Here is a 19379-nt window from a genome sequence, read left to right as displayed (position 1 = left end):
AAATGAAATAAGACACAAGGATCCTATATAGTCAGTGCAGTTGGAATACATCATCAAGGCAGCAATAGTGCTTTATTTTATAATCTGAAATAATAAGATTACAAAGATAACTATCTCTATTCTCTGTTCTCTTTTTTCTCTCTTTTCTTTTCTCTTCTCTGCCCTGTCTTGTGCTCCCCTTATTTTATAACAGAAACCAACTTGTTTTGTTAATCAAAATAATTGGAGAAACTTGATGGCCAAGGTTGGAAGGCACTGAAACCAACTTGGTTGACAGCTATCTTTATTCTTTTGGATGAGCGGACATCCACTGATTTACAACAGGTCGAATCTTTTACCGAAATTTGGTGTCCGATTCTCAAATATATCTCATGACACCCAAAAAAAAGAAAGAAAAATCAGAGTTGGTGGAATAAAAAATGTGCTTACTTCTAAGTTCCAGCTTTTCGATATACAAATTTATAAGCTCGCGTTATCTGAGTGAGTAGCTCGTGTGGGGTTTTTGCTTTTGGGGAAGTTGGGGAAGGTTTGAAGGGTCTCTGTGGAGACTGCTTGTTCTAACTGCTGCTTTTTTCTCTTTTTGAGTCTTTGGCTTCTCAAACAGTAACATAAATCATGGGTTGGATGATGATTCCCTGTTTCGGTAATTCCAACGGTAAAGCAAAAACAAAGAAGAAAAGGAAGAACAAGATTGAGTTGCAGGTTAAGCCACTTGATCAGATCAAACCCACTTCAGGTACTTACTGGTTTATCTAAATTTACCTCAAACTGTGCTGCTGGTGATTAACAGATGAATTTACTGGCTTGGTAATTGTTTTTATCCATCTGGGTTTCTTTTAAATTTTGCAGAAGATTAGATATTTCATGTGAAGTTTATTTTGTTCGGATTTTAGTATGCAGATTAGTGCCCTTGAGTAGAATTTTTCAAATTTTGAGATAACTTTGGGATTGACTTTGATAGGGTATGAACTGTTGTTGTAGTTAAATATGAATTATGATGGCACATCATACAATGCACTGGTAAAGAAGGAATCTTTGTAGCATTGTTACTCCTGGTATTGCATATAGCCACGTAGGATTGTTTTCGGTTAGCTTGGCATCATCCGTAAAATCCCGCTTAGTCTTTATTACAATTTAGGTTGGTTATTTTCTCCATTGTGAATGAAATCACTCATACTTTTTATCTAATAAAAGTTCTCACTTCTTTTCCATGTTTGATTTTAGGTTTTTCAAAGACTAGTTCCATTTTGAGTGTCAAGGAGGATCCAAAAGATGGAGGGTCTGATCACATTGCAGCACAGACTTTTGTATTCCGTGAATTGGCAGCTGCAACTAGAAATTTCAGGCCACAATGTCTTTTGGGTGGAGGTGGAGGTGGATTTGGATTAGTATTCAAAGGACATTTGAAAAGTACAAATCAGGTTAGTCATGGTTGTCTTTTTATTTCATTGATCATGAAACAAAAATGCAGCCCGAAGATGTTTTACGAGTGCTTTACACATATACGTGTGTAGATTGTTTGAATTTTTTTTTTTTTTTTCCCTTTTTTGGGTTGGGGTGGATTGGGGAATGATCATTTTGAAATTTTCTTCATAGACTACAGATTGCAAAGCATGGGATGAAGATTCTAGCTCACTAGGAGATTTACCTTCTAATATGCGTTCGATGTAGTTGGTCAAGGAATTTGAAACTTATCGTTGTGTTTGATGTAGGTAGTAGCTATCAAACAACTTGATCGTGATGGATTACAAGGGAACAGGGAATTCCTTGTTGAAGTGTTGATGTTGAGTCTTCTTCACCACTCCAATCTTGTTAATCTTATTGGTTATTGTGCGGATGGAGATCAAAGGCTTCTTGTTTATGAATATATGCCCCTAGGGTCATTGGACGACCATTTACATGGTGTCTATAGCCTTTTGCATTAACTTTCAAATTTCAGATGCTTCTTAACCTTTAATGATTCATTAGTTAGCTTTTCGGTGGAACTGGTTTCATAAGCTTCTTTTGCAGATGTGTTACCAGGTAAGAGAGGACTTGATTGGAATACACGAATGAACATAGCCGCTGGGGCAGCGAAGGGATTGGAGTATCTACATGACAAGGCAAGTCCTCCTGTTATGCACAGAAATTTGAAAAGCTCCAACATATTGCTCGGTGAAGGGTATCATCCAAAGCTGTCTGATTTTGGTTTAGCCAAACTTGGACCTGTTGGGGATAACACTATAACGGTTACGATAAATATTGGATATTGTGCTCCAGAGTATGCAATGACAGGGCAATTGACTCTTAAATCAGACGTTTATAGCTTTGGCGTAGTTCTTTTGGAAATTATAACAGGCAGGACAGCGATTGACAATACCAGAGGTGCAGGAGAACAGATTTTGGTTGCGTGGGTAAGAAACTCCGTTCGGTTTACATGTTTCATATTCTTTTAAGTAATGAAGCCTTTTGAGCTCGTTCATATTCCCTTTTTTTTTAGCTCTTTCATATTGTTAATAATATAACTGTTGGAGAACAATTTCGAAACAACAAATAACAAAAATACAAAATTAAAATACTTATGTTTTATTATTCAAAACAACTTGCAATATAGAATACAATTACACAATAAATACAAAGATTATAATAATACTAACTTGAATGAATCGAAGGTAGAGGCTAGCGCAAAAGTTATGTCCTTCGAACAGTATTTCCGTCCCACTCTTATGCTTGTGGTTCTACAACGTCTGCTCGACCAGGATACAACAACCTAATTCTACAACCCGCACTGAATTATAGAATTCCAGCGAATTGCTGTGTATGTTTACTCTCTAAGAATTTTGTACGGAAGAAAAAGAGGAAGAAAGGATATCTTTGAAGCAACTGAGGACTCCAGTTATATAGGCTCCTTTCATACATCTTCAAACACCTTTCGGATGTATCTAAAGCCATACAACTCTTTCCAAAGAGTTGTGTCTATTAATCAAAATGTTTTTTTATTAATTTAATTAAAACTAATTCGAAATTAAAACTCTTCCCAAGGCCCTTGTCTTGATTAATTAATATTAATTTATATTAATATTATAGTATAATCATCAAGTCTAATCCACACAATTAGTAGCCCAAACCTCAATTCTCATTCCAAATGGTCCAACACCTAATCACTAATAAAAAGGACTTGAGCTATATAGGCCTTTGACAAATTGTTGTTTCCCGATGTGGGACAATGGGAGCTCAAAACTCCATCAATGACTGACCATCAATAAAGAATTCTACATATCAGAAATTATTCTGATATTTAACACTCACTTGTTACTACTTTGTTTTTTCAGGCAAGAGCCTTGTTTAAAGGCCGAAAGAAACTATCGCAAATGGCAGACCCAACGCTCCGGGGTCAGTATCCCCGAAGGGGGTTGTACCAAGCTCTTGCAGTTGCGGCAATGTGTGTTCAGGAGAAGCCTAATATGCGGCCAGTTATAGCTGATGTCGTCACAGCTTTGACTTACCTTGCTTCACAGAAGTATGACCATGAAACAGAGCCAGTCCAAGGCTCCCGTCTTGCCCCTTGTACTCCCCCTAGAACCAAGAGGGATATTGAAAAGGAAGCTCAATTGTGGTAGTGGACATGCCAACCAGCGCAATGTTATGATAATACCTGATAGATGCTCTTACGGTTTGGAGTCTGAACTGATATTTATCGTGGATGATAACATGCCATCAGATCCTAATTCTGAAGGTTTCTTCCCATCTCCATTTCGTGTCTCATCAGTCATCATCAGAAAATAGTCTCTTCTTTGTTTTTTCTTCTTGAATATATACAGAGCCGGAATTCCGTATTATATATTTGTGTGCCTTCGTGCAGTGATTTTTCATTTGTATTTTTACATCTTTATTCTTCAAATATCTGTAGATCCCGAGGTTTCGTTTCATACTACCTTCTCTTTTCAAGTTTTTTGGGGTATAGTTCTGCTGTGTTGTGTAAAGTGTAATTTCCAAACCCTGTCAAGATTGCTTTGTATTACTTTTTCTTTCGTTTGTATGAAAAGCCTGTGAATGCTTGGAATGAGAAGTGTTTGTATATGTGAATGGATGGATGAACTTGGCTTAGAGTGCCAGGCAAGTTTTATAAATAATACACAAGATTTATGCTTCGTTAGACTGTAAATTTATCTGTATTGCGTATGATTATGCTTATCATTTGGAAAAATACTTGACCATGAGAAATAAACTATTTATTTTACTTCCTAATTTTACTGTCTCTAGCACTAGCTGTTTTCTGGAGTATGGGATTTTTCCTGCAGTTTGGTGGTTCTGAGGCTCCTGAAAATGTGCAACTAATTTGACGAAAATTATATGGTGCTTTAGGGTACCCTATACTTTTGGATTTTTAGCATTTGGATCATGGTCTTTGACCAATAATCTGACGGTAAAAACTCCGAAATATACTAGAAAATCTCCAAATCTTGTTAGAAAAACGTAAAAAGATAAAACTAATTATTAAGAATTTTTTTTTTTTTAAGGATAATGCCTAAGAATTCCGATAAAGAAAAAATATAAATGCCAAACAAAAACAATTTTCCAAGTGAATATTGATTTTTGTTTCTTTTTTTGGTAGCAAGAAATAATGTTTTCATGGTAAAACATGTAATCCATTTGCTAATCCTCCCAAACCAAAAACTGAGAGCTAACTAAAATGAGTGAGGCACCACCAAGACCATTAACTGGGTGCACCGGAAATCTACCGAGTTTCGTAATTTTCGCGGCAAAAAGCCGATGGTTTTCCGTTTTCGCTTCGTTGATGGTGATGTCTGGTTCAGGTACAATTTATCTGTTTGGAACCTATTCCAAAGAGCTCAAAACCACCTTTGGCTATGACCAAGAAACCCTCAACCTGCTGGGGTTCTTCAAAGACCTTGGGGCCAACATCGGCATTTTCGCAGGCTTAATAGCCGAGGTAACACCAACGTGGCTTGTGCTCCTCATTGGGGCTGCCATGAACTTCTTCGGCTACTTCATGATGTGGTTAGGCGTCAGAGGAAAGATCGCGAAGCCAGAAATCTGGCACATGTGTGTCTACATGTACATTGCAGCAAATTCTCTGAGCTTTGTGAACACAGGAGTTATGGTTACTTGCGTCAAAAACTTCCCACAAAGCCGCGGCATCATGATTGGCCTCCTCAAAGGGTACATCGGCCTCAGTGGGGCTATCATCACCCAAATATATCTAGCATTGTATGGATTTCAGGACAGGAGAGCTCTAATTCTTCTCATCGGTTGGCTCCCTGCTGCAATCTCAGTTGTGTTTCTGTGCACGATTCGTCCGATAAAAATCACAGCAGCTGTTGAAAATCAACAACAAAAACGACAACACAAAGTGTTTTTTCGCTTTCTGTACGTTTCGATTGTTCTTGCCTTGTTTCTCATGGCAATGACTCTGACTCAGAAATCGGTTGTCTTCCCTCGGGTAGCCCAAGCTACGACTGCCGCGGTGGTTTGCTTCCTGCTTTTGATTCCTCTCGTGATTATCATCAGAGAGGAGTTAGTCAGCTGGACACTGACGAAACAAGAACCCCGTCGAATAGCCTTAGAGGAAACACAAGAACTAGAGTTGGATCAAGAGATCAAGCCGAAAGGTACGTCATTCTTCTCAAACATTTTCAAGAAACCACCAAGAGGAGAAGACTACACCATTTTACAAGCAATCTTGAGCATTGACATGCTACTCATATTCATTGCAACATTATTTGGACTTGGATCGAGCTTCACTGCTACCGACAACCTTGGCCAAATCGGCGAAGCTTTGGGTTACAAACCTCAGACCATAAACACATTTGTGTCACTCATCAGCATATGGAACTTCTTCGGCCGAATCTTTTCTGGTTTCGTCTCCGAAATTTTACTGACAAGGTATAAAATCCCAAGACCCCTTATGCTCACTGTTGTTCTTACACTAGAAGGCATTGCCTACCTTCTCGTTGCTTTTGCATTCCCTGGTTCGCTGTACATTGCTTCAGTCATCATCGGGTTTACTCTCGGCGCTCAGTTACCACTGGCTTTGGCAATCATTTCTGAAGTTTTCGGGTTGAAGTACTACTCCACCCTCTTCAATTGTGGACATTTGGCGAGTCCCCTCGGGAGTTATTTACTCAATGTGAGGGTCACCGGAATGCTCTATGACAAAGAGGCAGAGAAGGAGCTTGCTAGGCTGGGTCTGCACAGGATCAAGGGCCAGGATCTAACATGTATTGGCACTCGATGTTATAAGCTGTCGTTTACAGTTTTGACTGCAACGACACTTGTTTCAGCTCTCGCTTCACTTATTTTGCTGATGAGAACGTTTAAATTCTACAGAAGTGACATATACAAAAAGTTTAGAGAGAATACAGAGAATGTAGTCGAGGCAGTGCATACGGATAATGTGGTCGAGGCAGTGCATACGGATAATGTATACAAAAAGTTTAGAGAGAATACAGAGAATGTAGTCGAGGCAGTGCGTACAGAGAATGTGGTCGAGGCAGTGCATACGGATAATGTAGTCGAGGCAGTGCATACGGATAATGTAGTCGAGGCAGTGCATACGGAGAATGTGGTCGAGGCAGTGCATACAGATAATGTAGTCGAGGCAGTGCATACAGAAATGGCTTCATCGTCTCCAGCTCCGATCCATTAATGGAGGAGAGCCGGGAATTACAGTTATTCTTATCCGGTTTTCTGAATCCAATAAACAAAAGAAAGAATGTTCCTACTTGCTGGTAATGAAGATGATATCATTAACAGAGGCCACAACTGATTTTGAACGTCATTATTGTAAACAAATGACTATTAAACAAAGAACTAATATGCTTTACATTCTGACCGTCTAGGGGTGAACCGAACCCGCTGCTGAAAATTGACAAGTCTACAGATTGATGGCTGGCTTCCCTCAGCCACCAGTATATAAATACAAAAGAGGAAAGCAAACAAAGACGTGCATAGGCAGCAGCTGCTTCAATCTCTGTTTCATGGCAATGAAAGGGGTATCCATCACTTTTCTGCTACCTGGTCTTTCCCTTCCTCGCCAGTTTTCTCCTTTGGACTGCTCGGTTCTCTCTGTTGATTCGGTGATTTCAGGTCAGTGGATCCCTGTAAAAAAAGAGGGGGAGGGGTTACAAACAGAAATCAAAATGGGTTTAGAAGCATGCACCAGGTTAAGATTAAAAGAACCTCAGCTCAACTATGTCTTGGTATGAACATAACGGGCACCAGCGATCAATACAGAAAATGTAAAACTATATACCTTATTTCTGTCACGCCAACCAAGTCCAAATGATAGAATGCCCATCTTTTTTGTGGTGTTTCCCTGTCTGTTCCCAGCCCCACGAACCACTTTGGCTTGACCAGATTCATATTGCAATGTAGCCTCCAACATCGACTCCGCTACTTTTACTCTCTTTTCCATCTCAGTACGTGAAGACATAGCTTTGTCATATTTTTCCTGCATATACGCTACTCTGTTGAGAAATAGATATATTCATGTTCTAAAAGATGGAAAACAAATGACATTCAGATTATGAGATCTGGAGTTTCCGAAGAAAAGAAAATGAAACAACCCGCCAAGAAATTAACATTCAACTTTCTCATTCAGCCATTTTCTTTACTGTGATGCATTATACAAGAATATATGGGTTTCTTAGAAAGCTAAGAGGATAATGAGATGGTGCATGATCCGAGAATTAATTAAAAAACTGGGCACAATTTCCTTTAATGAATAGCTGCAAGGAATGCTAGAAAACGACCAACATTGTCTTCTCGGTAATATTTTTCCCAACTAAGAGCAAGAAAGCTTCCAAAATGTTAGGAGATGGCTTCAAATAGGCATCCCAATCTAAAATACATTGATATAAGATGCATCCCATAAGCACACTAATATATCAGGACGTCAAGGAAAATAAAGGTACCTGAAGCACATTAACTCACTTTTCTGAGCGGCTGCTTCTTGCTCGGCTCCTAGTCGGGCATCTTCAGTAACCTTTTGCTCTTCCTCCATCCACATCAAGACCTGGACAGGAAAAAAAACAAGTGATCATCTTCCCTCTGCTCTCCCCCCATCAAATGACAAAACGAGTTAATTTAAACCTTAAGCATTGCAGTCCCTTGCTCTGTCTTATCCGCAAGGGCTTGCTGTAGCTCAGCCACCTCTTGCTCCTGTTAGGTTTTGAACTTCCGTATCATGATAAGGATACCTAAAAACGTGGATTGAATCAATCAGAAGTCATGACCATGTCAACAACTTGTCTCCTGGAATTAAGGGAATGTGGGAGACAAGTCTCCTGGAATTAAGGGAATGTGGGAGACTAATCTCCTAGAATTAAGGGATTGTGGGAGACTAATCTCCTGGAATTAAGGGATTGTGGAAGTGTTAAATCTTATCCCATTTTGATGTAAAAGATAATAGGTATTAACTGATCCCATGATAGCTGGGATCATGTTAGGAATATAGCCTATAAATATGAACCTCCCTGCTCACCAGAATCAGTTCACTTGATCACTAGACTATCGCTAGTATTGGACATAAGGGCTGTGTGAGTAGAAGACTTTCTGTTAACTTCTTTTCAGTGTGATCGCATTACTTCACATGGCTTCTGCAGGTGTGTATATATATATATATATATATATATGTATGTACACTGATTCATTCACTCAAATCATCTTATTGTTTATTGTAATCTTAGCTTGGGACTAAATGCTTATTCTAACAATTGGTATCAGAGCTTTTTTAGTCTCACTGAGATTCAAGTTTTTGTATATATGTATCTATACTTCTTATTGCTTCTGCAGTGACTGCAGAATAAAGGAGGATCGTGTGTGGATTTGTTTTCTTAGTATAATTGATCGTATGAACTACATCAAAATGGGTTCATATTGAAATGTTAAACTAAGAAATCAGAAGTATGGGAATTCGTAGTTCATTTAATCATAACATGCATATAAGATCTTCTAAAGAAGGCAACGTATGAATGGTTCGATTAATGGAAGAGGGCATAGTTTTGGTGAATGGTTAACTGTGTTTCGGATTCTTGTCTAAAGACTTGAGTTTTGAAATATTTTTAACAAATAACTAAATGGCTATGCATGGATTAAGTTCTTGCAGTAAATGTTCCTCACCCAAAGGTGTTGTATCTTACTGTGTTTTCCCTACTTCATTGTTTTCATAATGTCTAACCACATGGCTTCTGCAGTGAATCCCACTTCAATGAATTTTTCCTCTATTGAACCTTTAAGTGGAGGAAATTACAAAAAAATGGAGACAGGATGTGGAGATTATTCTTGGACTAATGGACTACGATCTGGCACTGAGGGAAGATGAACCACAAGCACTGGATAACAATAGCACCGTTGAACAAAGGTTGAAACTTGAAAAATGGGAGAAAGCGAATTGCATGGCACTATTGGTGATCAAACGATCCATTAGTGAAGCTGTTAGAGGAGGCATTCCTGCAACTGACAAAGCGAAGGATTTCCTGGAGGCAATTGAGGCAAAATTTAAGGTTTCAGAGAAGGGAGAGATGGGAAACCTCATGACTACCTTGACAACTCTGAAATATCATGGGAAAGGCACTGTCAGAGAACACATTCTGAAGCTAGTGGAGGCTGCTGCGAAGCTCACAGACCTGGAGGTTCCCATTGATGATGCTTTTGTTGTTCATATGGCCCTTAATTCCCTCCCAGATGCATATGAACAACTGAAGACGTCATACAACACACAAAAGGAGAAGTGGAGTCTGAATGATCTCATTTCCATATGTGTTCAAGAAGAAAGCAGGATCAAAAGGGTGTCAAATGAAACAGTGAATTTCATAAAGGCAGAGACTACGAGGAAAACTATCTCGACATCTGGTAAGCCATATAAACCTTTTTCCTATTCTCATGCTGCTGGAAATGATACTCCATCATCCTCCAAGGGATCTCAAGGTTTTAAAGGCAACATTGAAAATATTAAATGTTATTTCTGCAAAGAATTTGGTCACTTGAAGAGGGACTGTGAAAAACGAAAGAAATGGGCACCTAAGAAAGGTAATAAAATTGAAAATGTTTTTGTCTGTGTTAATGTTAATCTTGTTGAAATCCCTAAAAATTCTTGGTGGTTTGACACTGGTTGTTCGGTGCATATTACCAATTCTTTGCAGGGGTTCACAAGAAGGGAAATTTCAAGAAATGAGGTCTATGATGTCCACGTTGGGGATGGGAATAAAGTAGCTGTGGAGGCAATAGGCACCCTAAAGCTCAAGTTGTCAAGTGGTTTCGTTTTACAGTTGCTAGATGTTCTTTATGTTCCTAGGTTAACTAGAAGTTTAATTTCTGCTTCAAAGCTTGTAAAAGACGGTTATGTTTTTGTTGGGGATGATGAAAGTGTACGGATTTATAAGAAAAGTAATATGAATCTTTTGCTTGGTAATTGTTTTTTAAACAATGATCTTTGGAGGATGAATTGTCAAGTAATGTTAAATTCAAAATGTTTGACAGTGGAATCAAATTTATCTTTGAAAAGGTCTCTGACAAATGAAGGGTCTTCAATGCTTTGGCATAGAAGGCTTGGACATATTAACAAGCAAAGATTAGAAATTCTAGTTAAAGAACAAATGCTTCCAACGTTGGATTTTAATGATATGCAAAATTGTATTGACTGTTGGAAAGGGAAATTAACAAACACAAGGAAAATTGGTTCCACAAGAAGTCTTAACCTCTTAGAAGTCGTCCATTCAGATGTTTGTGGACCTTTCTCCACGCAAACAATCTGCAAAAATGCCTATTTTGTGTCTTTCATTGATGATTTTTCTCGATATGCATATGTATATCTGATATCCGAGAAAAATCAAGTGTTTGATTGTTTTAAAAATTTCAAAAATGAAGTGGAAAGACAACTAGAAAAGAAAATTAAAATCTTGAGATCGGACCGTGGAGGGGAGTATTATGGCAGGTACACAGAGAAAGGTCAACAAAAGGGTCCAATGGCCATGTTCTTGGAAGAAAACGGGATTCAAGCTCAGTATACTACTCCCGGAACACCACAGCAAAATGGTGTAGCCGAGAGAAAGAATAGGACCTTGATCGAAATGGTGAGATGCATGATGAGTAGGACTGATCTTCCTATGTTTCTATGGGGTGAGGCTCTTAAAATGGCAAATTATATATCGAATAGAGTCCCAAGTAAATCCGTGCACAAGACTCCATTTCAACTTTGGACTTCAAGAAAACCTAGTTTGAATCACCTTCATGTATGGGGATGTAAGGCAGAAGCAAAAATGTACAATCCAGAGGCAAAGAAACTTGACTCTAAGACTGTAAGCTGCATTTTTATTGGTTTTCCCGAGAGATCAAAGGGGTACAGGTTTTATGCTCCAACCTTACATACGAGAATATTTGAAACAAATAGTGCAAGGTTTATTGAAGCGGAAGAATCAAATGGAGATAAGGCTCGTGATTTTATTTTTGAAGAAGAAGAAGAGGCTGTGACAACAATTTCCCCAATGTCATCAACCAAAATTGATTTTGCAACTCTTGACACGCAAAACCAAGTCCATGAAGATTTTTATCAAAGTGATTTTGGTGGGGCTACTGGTTTCCAGCATGCATCAAGCAGCAGCAATACGCAAGTCTGCAACATGCAATATAATGGAGTTGAAAATCATGGTACAACTACCATGCAATCAGTAATGGTTCCTGCAACAAGCAGGCAGCCTCAACGTACAAGAAAGTCTCCAATTTCAGGAGATTTTCTTGTTTATGTGGGAGAAGCTGAGAAACTAGAGAAGACTGTCAATGACTCACTTGATTTTCAGCAAGCAAATGGAGATAGAACTGAACATGAGGAAGGCATAGAGATTGATCCAGTCACCTTCAAGCAAGCGATGACAAGTGAAAAGGCTGAGCAGTGGAAGATAGCCATGCAAGAAGAAATGGACTCCATGTATTCGAATGGAGTGTGGGTCTTGACAGAAGCAAATGAGTCCATAAAACCCATTGGATGCAAATGGGTATACAAAACAAAGAAAGACTTAAAAGGAAAGGTTCAGAAGCATAAAGCAAGACTAGTTGCAAAGGGGTATACTCAAAGGGAAGGATTGGATTACTCTGAGACATTCTCACCTGTTTCTTCAAAGGATTCTCTCAGAATCATCCTTGCTATAGTTGCTCACTACAATCTAGAACTCCACCAAATGGACGTGAAAACTGCGTTCCTAAATGGAGTGTTACATGAGGAGATTTACATGGTCCAGCCACCTGGTTTTGTTGAAATGGGGCAAGAACAAATGGTGTGCAAACTGAGAAAGTCGATTTATGGGCTGAAACAAGCTTCCAGGCAGTGGTTCTTAAAGTTTGATGAGAAAATAACCAGTTTTGGTTTTGTTGAAAACAAAATTGATGATTGTTTGTATCTCAAGGTATGTGGCTCGAGGTTTATCTTTCTAATTCTGTATGTTGACGACATTTTATTAGCAAGTAATGATCTTAATCTCTTCCTGGAAACAAAGAAACTACTGTCACGAACGTTTGAAATGAAAGATATGGGTGAGGCTTCCTTCGTTTTGGGTATAGAAATTATTCGTGATAGAAGCAGATGCCTTTTGGGTCTTTCACAGAAGACCTATATTGAGAAAATGCTCAAGAGGTACAACATGCAAGATTGTTCAAAGGGTGAAGCACCAGTGAGCAAAGGAGATAAATTAAACAAATCTCAATGCCCCAGTAATGAGATTGAAATGCGAGGGATGGCTAACAGGCCATATGCGTTTATCGTTGGCAGTCTATTGTATGCTCAAGTGTGCACTAGACCGGATTTAGCCTTTGCCATAAGTATGCTTGGAAGATTTCAAGCAAATCCAGGAGAAAAGCATTGGACAGCAGCTAAAAAGGTTATGAGATACCTAAAAAGGACAAAAGATTACATGTTGGTGTATGGGAAATCTGAGAAATTAGAATTGGTTGGCTACTGTGATTCTGATTTCGCAGGTTGTGAGGATGACAGGAGGTCCACGAGTGGGTTTATTTTCCTGTTGGCTGGTGGTGCAATATCTTGGAGAAGTGCAAAACAAAAAACCTTGGCCACTTCAACAATGCAAGCTGAGTATATTTCATGTTTTGAAGCCTCACAACAAGCTAGCTTCTTGAGGAATCTCATCACTGGAATGCAGGTTGTTGAATGCCTAAGAAGACCAATTGTCATTTTCTGTGACAATAAGGCAGCCGTGTTCTTCTCCAAAAACAATAAAAAATCTTATGCAGCTAGGTTGATGGACGTGAAATATCAGTCAGTGAAAGAAAAGGTGAAGGCTGGGATAGTTTCCATTGAGCACATTAATACATCGGAAATGCTGGCAGATTCTCTCACAAAACCTCTTGGAGTTGGAGTGTTTAAAGATCATGTTACGTGCATGGGTGTTGTGGAATCTTTTGATGCTTATGTGATGCGTGAACAAAGGTTAACTTCTCTCATCATTTTCTGTTTTTCATGAAAGCTTAATAAGCATGAGTTATTGTATTCATATGTTGGTTTATTTTATGACAATGAATTCAATATGATTGTTTCAACTACTGTGTATATGTACAAATATATATGTGCAGTTTTATGAAATGATGAATTACTGATCAAACCAAGATTTAATGAGCTGGTCGTTATAAAAGGCTTATCGTTGGAGCTAAATAAAAGCTTGACAATGATGTTTGGCTTGATCAGTGGGAGTGTGAATGAATGACATGATGAATATGTCTGCTTGCTCTGTGAATATCATGCATGAGCAGTTTTGGGGGATGTGATCTCAGAGTGTTAGTACAAATTATAACGTACGAATTTTCTGGGGTTCAACTCTTTTGAAACTCTTCATGGCAGATATGAATTGTTGTATGGTTGAAATGATTCAAGTGATCACTGAAGGGATTGGTTTAATGTGTTGGACAAGGAACATGATAAGCGGAAATTCAAAAGTGGGAGAATGTTAGGTTTTGAACTTCCGTATCATGATAAGGATACCTAAAAACGTGGATTGAATCAATCAGAAGTCATGACCATGTCAACAACTTGTCTCCTGGAATTAAGGGAATGTGGGAGACAAGTCTCCTGGAATTAAGGGAATGTGGGAGACTAATCTCCTGGAATTAAGGGATTGTGGGAGACTAATCTCCTGGAATTAAGGGATTGTGGAAGTGTTATATCTTATCCCATTTTGATGTAAAAGATAATAGGTATTAACTGATCCCATGATAGCTGGGATCATGTTAGGAATATAGCCTATAAATATGAACCTCCCTGCTCACCAGAATCAGTTCACTTGATCACTAGACTATCGCTAGTATTGGACATAAGGGCTGTGTGAGTAGAAGACTTTCTGTTAACTTCTTTTCAGTGTGATCGCATTACTTCACATGGCTTCTGCAGGTATATATATATATATATATATATACACTGATTCATTCACTCAAATCATCTTATTGTTTATTGTAATCTTAGCTTGGGACTAAATGCTTATTCTAACAGCTCCAACTGCTCAACCTGCAGGACTAAGAGCAGGTGCTAAATACCATCTCAAGGAGAATATGAAAGCACTTTTTTTGTAGTAAGACAAACTTTAAAAGCATTTTCACTAGGTTTAGAATCCAGATCTCCCCCTATTTCTTTTCTGACACAATCTTGAGGGTCTGGATGCGAACGCTTCTACGGTTAGGATTGACACAAAGTCGTTTGATGTGGAAAAAATAAAGTACAACTCCTTATCACTTCTATTCTATGTTTAGGGATGAGTACACACAAGGTTGTTTAAGGTGAGGTAATAAAAAAACAAGATGCAACCTCCCTCACATTGGTACAGAAAGTCTAAACACCACAATTCATCATTACTGTTGAACCTAACCCTTTCGAATAATATAAATTCGGAAGATTGAAGATAACCCAACAATTCATCCGTCGCTCCAGAACATAATCAGTAGAAACTAGCATAGACTTCACACCAATATATTATAGAGTACATGATTGAAGATAGCGAAACAACTTCCAAGTATATTGTGTTGACTGATCCTAAATGCCTATTCATCAAGAAGTTTTTGAACTCCTGGAGGAAGGGGTTTAACTAAAGATACTGTAAAACAGCACCATCTTTAGATCAATAATTGGACAGATTTCGTCATAGGCAAACATAACAGATTTCTAAGACAAGGAACATCAGGAAAACATAATTCTAAAAGAACAGTAAGCTAAATCAACAGCGGAATTACCCTTGCACTTAATTCTCGTCGATTATTGAGCTCGACTATCTCCATAAGTGCTGTCTCTAACTCCTCAGCCCTGGAAAGAACAGGAGCCACGATGAGCACCTCAATCATTATTTCAGAAGGTATAAAAATAAGATCACAATATTCCAGGCAAAAGGCAAATTGAAAATTTCACTAATTGCCAGTTGTCTATTATAAAACTGGTAATTTAGAGAACTATGCATGAGACTAATCCCTTGAAGTTTCACAATGACGATGGCAAAAGGAAAGAAATGCAATTAGTGAAAGAAACCAACGGCAACAAAAAAGTCAAACATGATGTGAGATTCTTAAAAATGACGGGAACATACCCCCCAAAACTGCAGAATTTTAAACTCCTAAAGTAGCGGGTCACCGAAGTAAAGCAGATCTTTTCTCCTCCAGCACCCTGCATACCTCAACCTTCAACCAATCGACCTGCACAAAAGCTGTTTAATCATTGAAACTTAAAAAAGGAGTAGCACAGTGGTAGCCTATATATATCTTTCAACAAATTACAAGTGGAAAACCAATACGATAACCTATAAACAAAAAGTGCAGTCTGGCCAATTAAATTATAAAATGGAAAGGATGAGACGCCTCCAACGAGAGAAACTATAAGCATGTCTGGAAAGTAGTTAACTAAAGCAAACATCACACCCACATCTCAAAATAGCGCTCACAAAGCAAAGCCCCCACCATACACAACAAAAATAAAAAATAAAAATGCTTGGTTTCAATAAGACACTTGACAGACTACGTTAAAATCTAATGCACATCAAAGAATAGTTTTAGGTAAAGAAGCAAAGAGAAAGCAACCTGATCCTGAATATCTGGTAAAGAATCTACTTCTGATACAGATAGGCCACTAAGGAATTGATCCAGATTACAAGAGCCATATTTCGAGCGAGATACATCTCCATCTGTACTTCCTTCTTCAGTAGGACCTCTCTTCTATTATGCTAGGATCTCGCTTATAACTATACAGCTTGGATGAGAGTCCTTTGGAATCCTTCCAAGCCTGACCCTGTTTAAATCTTTCCTCAACTATTGCTAATACAGCTGGCCGGTGCTTATCTCTCAACTCTTTCAATCTACTTTCAGTTATAACCAAAAAACCGATTCAAGCAGTCAAAACAAGTTGGCTGCTATCAAATGTTGAGCCAGCAAGAGACTGCAATAAAGTAATAGCATCTCCTGCATCCTTAGTGGTAACTGACGCTGGCCCTGCAGGAACATATAAATAGTAAAATGGCATTCCTAGGGATAGATTGAAAATGCAACAAAATCATATCTTCTGAATTTAGCGTTAGTAGAATTGCGGCAGAGTACCATATAACTTCATCAATGCTAGTGCTGTTCGAAACAGCATAACACGATTTCCTTCAAACAGAAGCACATCCCAAACTCAAATAACTGAAAATCAAAGCAAGCAACAAGAAGGTAGATATTTTAGAACAACATGATTTCAGCATGATTTCAACTCGTTCTTGAAACTGAGAACTAAAGAGAACAGTTCTTCGAAGTTTTTAAACACCACAAGGTACATGCCACATAAATCTTACCACTTTCCCAAGGAATCATATTCACAAATATGGAAAGGAACCAAGGTCCAATGATCCATCCCACCTAGACTCCTAAGAAATCCAGATGATTCACTGCCACAAGCATAGAGGGAATGAGAAAAATGCTGCTTCATATAAGGTAAACGCCCCAAAATTAAGATTACTAAGATGATTATTAGAAGTACACATACCCAATTTTTGAAATTTTTCTCCCACCAATTCCTCAAACACTAGTTGGTCCACCTGATAAAACAGAATAATTACTTTTCATGAAGATTAGTCATAACTGAATCCTCCATAAGTACTACAACTGTTGGAAGTGTGATAAAATAAATTGGTGAATCGGAATGGAATCATATATATTTTTGCTCAAAAACTCTAAACTGTGACAACACACCTGAGATTCTGTCATTTCCTCAGTATAGTAGCCATCAAAGTAGTCATCAATTATACCAACCAAAGTCCTATAAGAAACAAACGAAACAATTTAAAAAGTGAGACAGATTATCATAGAACACCTGTATACAAATTGGTAAAGAATTGAGATGATGTAGTGTTCACATAGATTATTTCCTTTAGCCAATATCTACAACTCTTTCAACACAAATTTGCGTAATCAAAACAGAAATAAAAACAGGATTTATACAGCCGACCCCACTTAGTGGGATAAGGCTTTGTTGTTGTTGTTGTTGTAAAACAGAAATAAAAACATGCTATGTTCCATAGATAGCCAATCCACAATGAAGAAGTTACTAGAGAGCATCCATTTTATTAGGAAAAAAAAATTAAAAAAAAAAAAACAGTTGGTAGAGATCGGGGATATAAGCTCTGAAAGCCTACCAAAAGGCATTTTCCTCAGGCAGAAGTAGCAATAACCCTGCAAAGAAATTCATTGCCAGCATATATTTTAGTACCGAAGTAATAATAATATTGACAAAAACAGTAATAGCTACGATACTTATCATGTCTGACAAAAAGTGAATGCAGGTCATTGTATTAGTTGCTCGAGTTGTACTTAACGGAAGGCCAGCATAAAACCAATTTAACTACGAAATAAGAATATATGTAAGCCCTTGAAAACAAATTGTTTTATCAACAAAAATAAAGGAAATGAGAATTGAACTGATGTGTTCCTCTATAGAGTTTACAGGTAAGTCTAATAAAAAAGGAACCTAAGGCCAACCACTAAATGGGAATGATCTCTTGCAAAGATTCTTTACAGTTTAATTAGTGTTTCCATTGGGATTTAGAAGTTAATTTATCCTTTGGGAGTGGGGGCACTGGGCCAAAAAGGACTTTCCATCCATTCAAACAAATGCAAAATAGAAAGTCTGATGAATTGCCCCAATTACCTGGCAATACCCAACAGAAGGGTTATGACGAACATAAGCTAAAAGTAAACGCCTTAGCAAGTTCCAACCATTCTCGTTCAATGCAGGACGCCCTGGAAATGTACGTGGTATGTCCTGCAATAAAATGATAACATTTAGTTCAGGGAGAAACCCAGATTGCAATGCAAAGCAAAAGAAGTAGCACCTACGAATTGAAACATAAAGTCCAAGGCACATGCATCTAATGACCTTCTCAATCTGCCTTCTCCATTTTCTGGGAACACCAGATGAGTTGTCATTATCCATGCTTGCACTAGTATTTATTTCTTGAGCCAGCAAGTCTTAGTAATATTTCTCCACCTGGCGGGCCTTCACACCTACAAAAGCTTGCCATACCTACAATGAAAGATTTAGAAAGCACTGCACTTCCTCTCAAACAAGTTATTTAGGTAAATCAATCAAGTTGAAAGCATCGGTTTTACCTCTCCCCTCAGATCCCTTGGCAATCCGCCATGAACAAGGGACTCGAGTTCTAGTTTCCAAGGAAAGAAGGGCTCTGGAGGGGCCCCATTAACACTAGCTTCCTCTGTCCCAACATCAACAGCCTCTCCTGTCCCAGCAACTTTCTCACCATCAGAGTGCCCATCACTTACAGAATTTTCTGCACTGAAGGCATTCTTACTTTCATTAAAAGCATGGTCAAGGCAAATTTTATCCTCACAGTCATCCTTGGAAGCCATTCCTGAAGAAGCTGCTTCTTCTATGAATGGAAGATGGTCTTTATCCACGATTATCTGCTCATCTTTCATATTTCTTCCCTTCCTGACACGAACGCTCATCATATTTTCAATGGAACTAAAAGATGATCTAATAAGAGTCCACGTTTGGACCTCAGATGTCTCTGTTTGTTCTAAAAGTTGAAGCTCCTTTTCTGGATCTCTTTCTGATGAAAGATCAGAAGCAGTTTTTTTACTAATTGTATCATTCCCTTCCTCACCACTCTCACAAACTGTCTTTGCTTTCTGCTCAGTAGCTTCAGCCTGCAATTCCTCTTTATCTGAATTATCAGGAGAGCACGACTGAGAAGATTTCTCTACACTTTCAAGGAAGTACTTCCACTGATTTGATATTTCCTCTTCCTCCTCCGGATACCATAAATATATCACTAAACTGAACAGTCAATATTTCCTTAATTTAGTCCCTTGACTCTGTTTATTTCGACGGGAATACTATTTCAACAGAA

At 38.3% G+C, this 19379-nt stretch overlaps 2 protein-coding genes and 1 pseudogene across 3 annotated transcripts; 2 read left to right on the top strand and 1 right to left on the bottom strand.

The window, feature by feature from the left end:
- Nucleotides 1–266: 266 nt before the first annotated feature.
- On the top strand, nucleotides 267–3844 carry LOC103926539 (probable serine/threonine-protein kinase PBL7). 2 transcript variants are annotated; one of them, XM_009335342.3, is made up of 6 exons: nucleotides 267–480; nucleotides 586–736; nucleotides 1225–1421; nucleotides 1713–1902; nucleotides 2011–2393; nucleotides 3312–3844. In XM_009335342.3, exons 2-6 carry the CDS (start codon nucleotides 616–618, stop codon nucleotides 3597–3599), a joined length of 1179 nt encoding a protein of 392 aa, XP_009333617.2. In that variant the 5' UTR covers nucleotides 267–480; nucleotides 586–615; the 3' UTR covers nucleotides 3600–3844. The 2 variants fall into 2 exon arrangements, with proteins under 2 accessions (XP_009333617.2, XP_018497872.2); XM_018642356.2 differs by lacking the exon at nucleotides 267–480 and having other exon boundaries at nucleotides 487–736; nucleotides 2023–2393.
- An 828-nt stretch (nucleotides 3845–4672) lies between these two features.
- On the top strand, nucleotides 4673–6649 carry LOC103930905. Its single transcript, XM_009340309.2, has one exon. It carries the CDS (start codon nucleotides 4673–4675, stop codon nucleotides 6647–6649), a length of 1977 nt encoding a protein of 658 aa, XP_009338584.2.
- A 122-nt stretch (nucleotides 6650–6771) lies between these two features.
- LOC103930885 overlaps nucleotides 6772–19379 on the bottom strand; it is a 36539-nt pseudogene continuing 23931 nt past the window's right edge.

The sequence above is a fragment of a genome, unplaced genomic scaffold (genome assembly GCF_019419815.1).
Source record: "Pyrus x bretschneideri cultivar Hongxiangsu unplaced genomic scaffold, Pyrus_bretschneideri_v1 Contig94, whole genome shotgun sequence".
Lineage (NCBI taxonomy): Eukaryota > Viridiplantae > Streptophyta > Magnoliopsida > Rosales > Rosaceae > Pyrus > Pyrus x bretschneideri.
The sequence above is the reverse complement of the archived record's forward strand: the minus strand, read 5'-3'. Positions and strand labels throughout refer to the sequence as shown.